At 41.3% G+C, this 12,242-nt stretch overlaps 1 protein-coding gene across 1 annotated transcript; it reads right to left on the bottom strand.

The window, feature by feature from the left end:
• Positions 1-8,233: 8,233 nt before the first annotated feature.
• On the bottom strand, positions 8,234-9,922 carry LOC145104671 (uncharacterized). Its single transcript, XM_079041876.1, has 3 exons — positions 9,814-9,922; positions 8,780-8,850; positions 8,234-8,602 (listed from the first exon to the last, which is right to left on the bottom strand). The coding sequence occupies exons 1-3, from the start codon at positions 9,920-9,922 to the stop codon at positions 8,234-8,236; spliced, it is 549 nt and encodes a 182-aa protein (XP_078898002.1).
• Between the last annotated feature and the right edge of the window lie 2,320 nt (positions 9,923-12,242).

The raw sequence follows: 12,242 nt of genomic DNA, 5'->3' as shown, positions 1-12,242 counted from the left end.
ATCCGACTTGCGACATGGTCTTTACCTAGGCCACTAAATCAAAAGAATAGTTGAGTATCAAATATTCCCTTGTTGAGAGACGAAAATGATTCACCACAAACTGAACAATACCCCCTTACGGCAGAAACTAATATGGAGAACAACCTCCATTTCTTCCATTTATCGACTGAAACACATCCGATCCCTTCTCCTTAAACGCGGGAGGCTGGAAGAACATAACCTCGTCATACAGAAAAACATCCCAACCATCATCCGACCACCCATCCTTAGGCTGTAATCCTCGAGACAATCACCACAGTCGCTTCCTACTTAAGTCTTGCGACTTAAACGGGAACTACTTCGACCAAGGTCTTCAACACATTAGGGTCAACTAACTCGTATAGGTCCGCACCATTCAGGCCAAAACTGTCATGGCCACATGGGCCCAATCAAGCACCAACTTCACCTTCATCCAGAGCAACCATAACCCAAGGATCGACAACATGAGGATAGGACATAACTAACCCTAGTGATATACACCTTTGTCTACCAACAACCAGTTTCCTAGCAGTCTTTTGACTTTTCCTGATCCTCGTACGGATCTCGTGCTTCCAGTAGTACGAGCCCATAATACCTTCCAAACATATCCGTATTTAATTCCGGAATCATCCCAAAGTGTTAGTTCATTACACTCTACTACAGCTAGGTGCACCACACACACCTACGTCCTCAAACGAGCTACAAGCTACACTTCCTAGATTATCATTCTAGAATTCTTCTCACACATATGTATGCACGAGCATACCATAACACCTTACATAGGTCACTAGGAACTTCACCATACCCTGTTATCCCACTGGAAAGAAACTTCTATCAATATCAATCAACCACTATACAAACACTAACCACATGCAACTAAAATTAGATAGTCCTTCGACTGAGAGATCTAGCACTATGACGGTTAGACACAAACAAGAGTTGTGTCATAGGTCAGACCAGGCAATCTGGGACTATCTTATTGTAATATCCTAATGATGAGGTACTTCTAACTTTCACCTTAAGTATGAAGATTAGTTGCATTTTATCCCTTGTGTATGGAAAAGGTTGCAAAATTCCCCATTGTGGCATTTTTGTAAAAATTGAGCAAAAGGCACTTACGCTGGGCATACAAGCCTGGTACGATGGGCATAAGTCCCTCTAATGGGAAACGACGTCGTTTGGCGTACACTGGGCGTACCATGCGTACGCCGGGCGTAACTCGTCTGGACTTAAATCCTAATCCAAAGATTTTGGACCCTATATATTCAACCTTAAGTCCCATCCCCTCAACCCACCTCCAGCCTCCATCATTTGAGATGTTTTCTTACAAACCCTAGCCCCCTTTATTGCATTTTGAGACCTTTGAGTGTGTTTTTGTGTGTTCCAAAGGAGGAAGAAGGTATTCATGAACCTTAGAAGCTAGAAACAATCTTGGATCTAGAAGTCTTACATACTACTCCATCTCCAGAAGGTAAAAAGTTCCCACCTTGATGATTAAGTTGCTAGATCTAGCTTGCATGATGATAATATGAGCTTTTGTCCCCAAATATGGCCTTTCTTGTGTATGGCATGCTATAAAACGTTAGGGCTATCCTTTTGAACGTATTTCCATGTCTTGAGTCATAAAAGTATGATCTTGGCCCCTGAGATTCTTTCATGCAATCCATTAAGAGCTTTACAGGTTAAGATAAGTTAGGGTTTTGTTGTTGGGTGTGATTTAGACATGTAGAACCATAAAGTTGGAAACTTTATGGTTTGGGATACCATTTGGGACTAAGACTGAGATTTGGACATAGTGGCTTAAGGAAATAAGTCCTCAAAATGAAGTTGTTAAGCCATCGTGTACACTGGACGTAGCTTGTCGAACGTTGAGCGTACGCCTAAGGGAGCCCCGATCTGGATCGCGTCGCGCACGAGCCGAGTATGTTGGGCGTACTCGGTCTGGGTTGACTTTTCTTGACCTATTTACTTTCATTTTGACTTTAACTTTGACCAAGGTTTACCAAGTTTGACTTAAACGTAGTTTGGGTATTTTGAGCAATAGTTGAGTCTTGGTCTCTATCTGTTGAATAGGCGACCTATAGAGCCGGTATTTGTAATAGTCTATCGTTCAGCTTTTTGTCAGACTGTGAGGTGAGTTTTCCTCACTGTACTTACGGGTCAAACGCACAAAGGCCGGTCCAATGGATTAATATCCTATTATACATTGATTTATGATATGTTGAGTATGGGATAGACATGTATGATTATATGTTAGTTGCTGATATGCATAGACCGGTAGATCTATAGGACTACCTGTGATTTATGGCTGCATGATTATCTACCTTTTGATTTTGTTTGTTATATGTTATATGTCGAGATATTGTATTGGGATAATACTTTACTGCTTTGTGCGTGAGTCAACAGACCGGGGGTATTCAATCGTGATGGCTGAGTGGAACTGAGGGTATTCCAGTCTGATTACTGAGTGGGCCCACTGTATTTGAGTATTCCAGTCTGATGACTGTGTGGACCTGTTGTATGTTGGCATTCCATTATGATTACTGATTGGGCTAGGGGTAATCTAGCCCGATGGTTGTGGACCTGGGGTATTCCAGTCTGATGACTGATTGGACCCAACATTCTTGTTTGTATATGATATGTGTATTATGTGGTGGTACTTTAGGGGAACTCACTAAGCTTTGGCTTACAGTTTTTGGCTATGGTTTTAGGTACTTCCGAGGATCGTGGGAAGGCGAAGGTGTGACCGTACACGTCCTGATTTTTTTTGTAGTTGATCTTGGGAGACTCTTTTCTAAATAATATTTTGGAAACAATGGTTATGTAAACACTTTTATTAGTAAATGGGTTGATTTGAAAAGTTTAAATTGGTTGTGATTTTTGAAATGCTACGCTAATCCTAATTGCATGCAATCCTAACAAACTCGCATAATGTTTAACTAATATCATCATAGGTTTCAAATAGCACAAAGTAATCAATAGTCAAACAATCAATCTACCAGGCAATACCTAGGCTATATGGCATCTCAAATATCAGGCAACTCTAACATGCAATTCCTAAAAAATCCTTAGTATATCGACTAGCATGCATTTCTAACAATTCGCATATCAGCATATATATAACCAGTATGGATATTTTGGGAGACCGCTTCCTTAAGCTCCGACTGACTATACACAACGCGTCTTTCTTTATTGTTTTCAGTTCATTATTTTTATTTTATTTTATTTTATTTTATTTTTATTTTTTAAAAGGTTTATAAAAGTTTATCAAATCCTTATCTTGAGTTTGGAATCACACGAGTGTTCATCCAAATCCCTCACACCAGGGCTCTAATACCAACTTATAACGTCCCAAATTCCAGAATAAAAATTTTCATTTTTAAAAGAGAATAAACACTATAATTCAAAATCAAAGTTATAAGGAAAAAATTGTGGAATCTTGATTCATAAAATAGTTGATATGCATGTGTACAGTCTCGCCTTCGCCATCTTATAAGTATCTGAATAGCAATTAATCCACAACCATCAGCCAAAGCTTAGTGAGTTATCCAAAATACTCCACACAATAATACACATATAATGCATGCCTAAATGAGCCTATAGTCTTCCAAGACTGCCTCGCAAGGCCTAAAAGATGCATGGACCACTCTCCCGAGCCTACAGTCTAACTAGACCTCCTCACAAGCCCTACAATATAGTTGGATCGCTGCCTTGGGCCTACAGTCTGACTTGACCACCTCGTAAGGCCTACAGTACTTTTGGATTGCCCAGGCATCTTGGCCTACTGTACAAAGTAGGACTACCTCAATCCAGCCACAATATGTCGACATATGCAAACAGATAAAGAATAACTAGCAAACACAGTTAATCATAACAGACCTACCAATCTAACAGATCACTATAGCATACAAACATCCTACATAAAAAGATACATTATGCAGTACAAAGTATAGTGAGAAAACTCACCTCAGCTAACCAGAAGAGGCTCAACAGCAAAAATCAGCAACAGATTAGCTAATGCAAGCTACCTAAAACCAAACCGAAACTAGTCCTTAACTAACAGTAAATTTTATCATAGTTTGATAGAAAAATCAAACTTGTCAAAAAGTCAATGGTCAATGGTCAAAGTCAATAGCCAAAAGTCAACACAGCTGATAACTACTTTGTGGCCATGCATCTACCACGACGTGGCAATCCCTCGACAAAACAGTCGCGAAGAATCCACTCACCACGACGTTGTAAGCAGGTTGCCATGTCGTGGGAACTGTCTAGAAACCACTTAATGGATTAAGCCCTTAATCCATTAAGCTACACACTCATCTCTTCCAGAGTACTTCCAAACGCCCAGAAGCTTCATAAAAACCCTTGCTTTATGGACATGCATGTCCAATGCATGTCTTGAAATTGGTTAGGTAAAAAATGTTGAAAATGAGGTCAAAATCTCATGCATCGAACCAAAACTCAACCAAACATCAGATCTAGAACACCAAACATCAAAGGGACCCTAAGGATCCATGAAGTTGCCAACTTTATGAAATCCAATCACTCACACTACTCCAAACATAAAGAACAAAGCATAAAAGCATAGTTTTAGAAACATGGCACATAAAGGCCTACAATACGCCTTCTTCTTCTCCAAAGCATTCAAAACAACACCAAAAGCTTAAAAATAGATGAAAGAGGAGAAGGGAGGGGAGGCTCAAATTGGTGAAAAGGAGACTAGAGTTTCTCTCAAGAGGCTTTAGATATGATGGAGGATAGAAAAATACCCTAAAAAAAGGGAACCACCCTTTAAATACATAAAAAACTGTAAAATTCATGGGCTTGGGCTGCACAACGGCCACCTCATGGTGACTCGCCATGTCGTGGGGACCTGCTCCCCACCTCGTGGTGACATTTTTTCATCCAATTCCATTCCATATTCAAACACTCGTTACTTCTTCATTTGAACTTTGTTTTCGACGATCTTTATATGCACATGAAGGTATTAACAAGCCCCACAGCCCTATATAATTACTTTTAACTTAATACATGTTGAACTAAAACCATAATTCATGCAAGAAGCCCGAAATATTACTTTTCCCACTTTACCCTTTTGCTTCAAAGCACAATTCGAGGGCTTTAATCACTTAACCAATATTATCAACATTTGATTGGTCTACAATCTATTCCCTTGAATCCCAATACCTTTACTTGTTCCTTTTACAGCCTGTTATCCCGAATATAAAAACATTCCAAAACTAGGTGTTACATCATCGATCATTTTATAGGTTGTTTCCTTATACCTCTCTTATAGTATCATTTCATGAATGAGGCTTACTCGAGGATTGACTAAAAATGTAACACTCCAAAATCATAAGAAATTAAAATTAAAAAAAACAATTATCCATAATTGTTTACAAAAAGGAACCATTGTTTCAAGATCAAATTCATATCAAAGTGTCCCAAAAATAATATCATGAAAATAGGAAGGTGTGCATGATCAGGCCTTTACTTTCCCACGATCCTTTTGAAGTAGCTGAAATAATAGACTAAAACTGTAAGTTAAAGCTTAGTGAGTTCCCACAAAGTACCATCACATGAACAACATAACAATCAAGACAGGCAAATATGAGCCTTCAGCCTGACTGGAATGCCTCGTAGGGTGTACAACCTATCTGGACCGCTCTACGGGCCTTCAGCCTAAATGGACCACCTCGTACTACCTACAGCCTATCCGGACCGCGCCAGGTGTCTTGACCTTCAGCACAAAGCAGGACCGCCTCAACCCAACCACAATATGTTGACATATGTAACAGATAAACATAAACACAGAACCAAAAAATACAGATATCATGCAGATCTATACTAGAATAGTACTATCCTATAACCAGGATACATAATCTAGTAGAACAGTATTGGTGCCTTTGACCCACAAGTATAGTGAGGAAAACTCATTTCTCAGTCCGAATAAAAGCTAAATAAATCTTTGCTCCGAATACCGACTCTACCCATCACCTATTATTCAAATCATTGCCCAACTTAAAATTAACATTAACATACGCAAAATACCCTCTAGTCAAAATCAGTCAAAATCTAGTCAAAGCCAAGAGTCAAAAGTCCACTGGGTTGACTCAGCCGAGTACGTTGGGTGTACTCAGCAAGTACGTGGGGCGTACAAGGACATTGACTAGGTCTGAGGGCTTGACCACGTACGTGCAGCGTACCACTTGGTACGCCCAGCGTATGAAGCTGGATCCTTCCCCAACTTATTAAATGCTTAATACTTAAGCCCTTACGTCCAAATTACAAATCCATGCCACAAATCTTGTCCCTGACCATAAAGTTTCCAACTTTATGGTCTTGCATGGCCATTAAGTGCTAAATACTAAAAACCCTAACCTGTTAACCCATTAAGACAACCAAACTCATGCATGGGGAAGAACTAAGAGCCAAGATCATATTTTTATGCTTCTAGACCTCTCAAAATGTCTGAACGGACATCTTAAGTGGGCTAGAGTATGCCATACTCTAAAAGTCAAGACTTGGGGCCAAAATGTTTCATGAATCAAGAACTAACAAGATCTAAAGAAATGCAAGCCAAATTCAAAACTTTGTACCTCCAAATGATGCCAAAAGTTGATGCTATTCTGGATTTAAAGAGTCTCACTCCTCCAATATGATGTTATCTTCTTCCTCTCTCCTTCAATACTACTAAAATACACACATTGTTCAAGAAGGCTCTATATGGATTAGGGTTTGCTTTGGAGATGAAAATGGGTTGGATGTTGATGAGGGAATGAGCCTTAGGGAGATAATGATGCTTATAAAGGGTCTAAACCCTAAAAATTAGGGTTTTTGGTTTAGGCACGTACGCCCAACGTACATGAGCTTGGCCCCAAATTACAAAAATACCACTATGGGCTATTTTGCAACATTTTCATACACAAGGGCTAAAATGCAATTAATCTTCAAACTTAGGGTAAAAATTTAAAATACCTCATCATCGACTGTTACAATTCCCCCCCACTTGAACTAGACTTTGTCCTAGAAGTCCTCTGTTGTGAACAACTCTGGGCAATCCTCCCGCATTTCCGACTCGGTTTCCCATGTCCATTCGGAACCCTTCTGATGTTCCCACTGAACTTTGACGAAAGACACCACCTTGTTGTTCAATGCCTTTGTCTTCCGGTCCAAAATCGCCATTGGTCTCTCCACATAATTCAGGCGATCATCAACCTGAATATCCTCTAAGGGAACAACCTATGTATCATCGGTCACACACTCCCGAAGCTGTGAAACGTGGAAGGTGTTGTGGATCTGGCTGAGCTCCTCATGCAATTCCAATCTGTATACAACCATTCTAACCATGGCGATCACCCGAAATGGCCCAATATACCGGGGCCCCAACTATCCCTTAGTCCTGAAGTGTATTACATCCTTCTAGGGTGATACCTTTAGTAATACCATGTCCCTGACCTGGAACTCCGACTCAGATCAATGCTTGTCGGCATAACTCTTATGCCGACTCTGAGCTGCCTAATTTGCTGAATAAACTATGTCTTCTAAAGGACTACCTCAATCCTTCCCATGAATGTATGACCAACCTCTCCCCAACACATTGGGGTGCGATACATCCTCCCATAGAGGAGGTCGAAAGGCGGCGCACCGATACTGGAGTGGTAGTTGTTATTATACGAAAAGTCAACTAAGGGAAGGTATGAGTCCCAAATCCGACTAAAATCTTTGACACAAGATCTCAACATGTCCTCAAGTGTCTGAATGGTTCGTTCACTCTGACCATCCATCTGCGGATGATAAGCACTGTTGAGATGCAACCTCATACCCATTTCCTCGTGGAACTTCTGCCAGAAACGAGATGTGAACCTAACATCTCGATCAGATACAATGGAGATTGGAATACCATGTCGAGCAACGATCTCACGCATATATAAATCGGCCAATTTCTTGGCCGATGAGCTCTCATATATAGCTAAGAAGTGGGCAATCTTAGTCAACCGGTCCACCATCACCCAAATCGCATCATGCCCCTAAGCCATATGAGCTAGCTTGGTGATGAAATACATGGTAATATGTTCCCATTTCCACATGGAAACCTCCAATGGCTGCAACTTGCTATTCCGCCTGTGGTGCTCGGCCTTTACCATCCGACATGTCAAGCACCTCTCGACATACCAGGCTATCTCTCTCTCTCTCTCTTCATGCACGGCCACCATTAACTAAGCCTCAAATCCTGATACATCTTGGTGGCTCCGGGGTGTATCGGAAACATGGATTTGTATTCCTCCTCCAATATGGTCTGCTTGATCCCGCCAAAATATGGCACCCAAACCCGTCCATACCGGGTCAATAATTCATGACTTCCAGTAGCAAACTTGTCAATCTCACCCATGAGCCTCTCCTGCTTCCAATTTTCCTTCTTGACTCCATCAGCATGAGCCTCCCTAATCAAATCCAACAATGGCGAACCAATCGAAATCCTCATATATAGGCCCTCAATAGCGGAACTAGCCGTCATGCGGCTCAAATCATCAGCAACCACATTGTCTTTCCCGAGATTATACAAAATCTTGCAGTCATAATCCTTGACCACGTCAAGCCACTTACGTTGTCTCATATTCAGATTCGGCTGATCTATAAGATATCTCAAACTCTTGTGATCTGTGTAGATAGTACACCAAACCCTATACAACTATTGTCTCCAAATCTTGAGACCAAACACCACTGCCCCCCAACTCCAATCATGAGGTGGATAACGGACCTCATGTGACTTCATCTGCCAAGAAGCATAAGCAATAACTCTCCCACGCTGCATAAGCATTGCACCCAAACCTGTGATGGATACATCTCAAAATACCATAAAATCCTCAACACCCTCGGGGAGGGTCAACACTTGGGCCTCACACAATCTATGTCTCAAAGACTCAAATGCTACCTGCTTCTCTGGGCCCATTGGAAATCCACTCCCTTCCTCATCAGATGAGTGAGGGGTACCGCAATCTTGGAGAAGTCTTGAATAAATCTCTGATAATACCCTGCTAAACCCAAGAAACTCCTGATCTCCGAGGGAGACTTCGGGACCTCCCACTGTATCACGGCCTCAATCTTGGACGGATCAACTAAAATCCTGTTTTGGTTAAAGAGATGTCCCAAGAACTGGACCTCTCGTAACAAAAACTCAACTTTGAGAACTTGGCATACAACCCGTTCTCGCCTTAAAACACCCAGAAGTTCTCGAAAGTGCTCCTCAAGCTGCTCCTTGGTCTTGGAATACACCAAGATATCAACAATGAAAACGATAACTGATCGATCGGGCATCCCGATTCATCAAATCCATAAATGCCACAGGCACATTGGTGAGCCCAAATGGCATCACCATGAACTCCTAATGACCATAACGAGTCTAAAACGCGGTCTTCTCTACACCCTCCTTTCTAACCCTCATTTAATGATACCCTGACCTCAGATCGATCTTGGACAAACAAGATGCACCCTGCAACTAATTGAAGAAGTCATCAATCCACGTTAGGCGATAACGGTCTTCACCGTCAGCTTGATCAACTCCCGGTAATCAATACACATTCGGTGTGAACCATCCTTCTTCTTGAGAAATAAAATCGATGCTCCCCACGACGAACTGGGCCGGTCTAATAAACTGCTTTCCCAACAGCTCCTGAAGCTGAGAGGACAACTCATGCATCTCTGGTGGTGGCAATCGGTACGACGCTTTATCAATTGGGACCGCACCCGGAACCAAATCAATCCTGAACTCAACCTGTCTCTCCGGAAGCACACCATGCAACTCCTCCCGGAACACATCAATAAACTCTCTGAAAACTGGCATATCTAAAACCGAAGCCTGTTTCCCAACTCGAGCATCAATAACATAATCAGGATAACCCATATAACCATGTTGAATATACTGTCAAACTCTAGCAGCAGAACAAAAGGTTGACCCAGTCCTGGTACTCTCTCTCCAAAAATCACCAGTTCTCCCCCACCTAGGGTTCGAACTACCACCCGCTGACCCTCATAGTCAATCATAGCCCCAAACCTACTCAGCCAATCCATCCCTACTATCACGCACACATCCCCTATAGGTATGGGAATCAAATCAATCAGATAGGGCACCCCAAAAATCTCCAACACATAGCCCTGACAGACGCTCAATGCAGAAACCCCGTATTCGTTGGCGATAGAAACCCACAACAGACACTCCAAATCCGCGAGAGTCATATCAAAACCCCTGCTAAAAGACTGAGATACGAATGACCGACTCGCACCCGAGTCAAATAACACAAGAGCATGCAAGGATTTCACTAAGAAGGTAGCTACCAGAAGCATAAACATAAGCATACCATAAAATAACTGACAGAATAATAAATGTAAACATACCAGTAACGACGTCAGGTGCCGCTCTGGCCTCCTCTGCAGTGAGCAAAAAAGCATGACCTCGAGCCCTCGGGGGCTCCTCCCTACCCTAGCACCCATCTGTGATCCTCAATGTAGCTGGTGCTGGAGCCTACGCCGGCCCCGCAGTGAGCAAGGGACGGTCGACCTTAATATGACAAACCTGCTCATAGTGATAACAGATCTTGGTTCTCGGTACTGGGACATGCTGATGACAATCCTTGGTATAATTCCCCTCCTTTCCAGATTTATGGCATCCATATGAATATCGACATGCACCATCATGAATCTTGCCACACTTGCCACAAGTGCGGCCCCTCTGTCCCCCATATCTCAAATCAGCGGCTTTGAACCACTTCGCCACAGGCTGCTGTAAGGATCGAAGTTTAGTTGTAAGGTGTCTAAAGTTTTGTAATGTTATTTACAAAGTCAATGTTAGTTTCGAATTTGTAATGTCGAAGTCCTTTGTATTTTTTGTTTGCTTTCTGTTTCCTATAAATAGGGAATGATAATTAGACTAGATAGAACTTTTCCAAAATTCTGTTTGTAGTCTCTCAGTATCTCGAAAGCATATATGAGCTGAAACCAGATCTTATTTACTCTCGGTGTTCTTAATTCTTGTCAATTTTGATCTCGTTTCATTACTCAATAAACCAAACTACTACAATTAGTATCAGAGCAGGAATCATACTGCAATGATCTGATTTTCATTATGTATCAATCGTATTTTGAGTCTCATCTTGGATTCAAAAATTTCAGCACCATTGATACTGAAAATCATCCTTGATCTTCAGTTGTGATTCGATTATGCAACTAGTTTGTTTAATCGACTGTTCTTCTTGTTCTTTCTGTTCATTTCATCCATTAATTCTCAAAGTTTCTGAAGTTTTTCTGAAAATTCGTCCGCACATCCATGGCGAATTTTAACATGAACACGATGACATCGTATTCTCATCTCCTTGGGTCGTCTACGAAGATTCCAATTCTGATTCCAGAGTATTACGATCAGTGGGCTGATAGAATGAAGGATTACTTGAATGACATAGATGAAGAGCTATGGAAATGTATTACTAATGATGTAATTCCACCTTCTTCTGTTGAAAGCATAGGTACTTCTTCATCAACTCCAAGTGTTACTGAACAAAATGATAGGTTGAAGAAGTATGAGAAGAAATGCATGAGAGAGCTTCGTGGTGCTCTTCCTCCTATTGTGTATAATCATGTTCGAACTTGCACAACTTCAAAAAGAGTTATGGAATACATTGAAGGAGAAGTACCAGGGGAGTGAAAAGACCAAAATCAACTCTGTCAAACAATGTCTGATTGAATTAAGAGAATTCAAGCAGAAAGATAGAGAAACGATTGAAGTGTATTATGATCGTCTGAACGAGCTTATCTACAAGTACATAAGGTATGGAATCAAAAGTACTAACATGGAATACAACATTACTTTTGTTATGGGTTTTCGCAAATAATGGAGGAGTGTAAGTTTGATGATTAAGACACAGCATCGCTTCGATTTTTCTACCTTGAATGATGTTTACAACCAGCTAAAAACTCATGAAACAGAAGTGAATGGAATGGCAGAAGAGTCAAGGATCAGTCTGGGTGGTCCTTTAGCTCTAGTTTCGAAGGTCAGTGGTAGAGAAAGTGAGAAGGAAGTTGCTGAGAACGAAGGTTCTGAGGAAGAAGGTCTTATTGTCAACTCGGATGATGAAGCTGTTGCATTTTAATCCAATAACAAGGTGAAGAAGTTTTACAAGAAGCCATTTAATGCGAAGATGAAGTGTGGAGAAAGGAAGGGAAGTTATTTT

Source organism: Lactuca virosa, chromosome 4, assembly GCF_052849685.1.
Source record: "Lactuca virosa cultivar CGN04683 chromosome 4, Lactuca_virosa_CGN04683_v6, whole genome shotgun sequence".
Lineage (NCBI taxonomy): Eukaryota > Viridiplantae > Streptophyta > Magnoliopsida > Asterales > Asteraceae > Lactuca > Lactuca virosa.
Note: the sequence above shows the minus strand (reverse complement) of the source record. Positions and strands in the feature narration are given on the sequence as shown.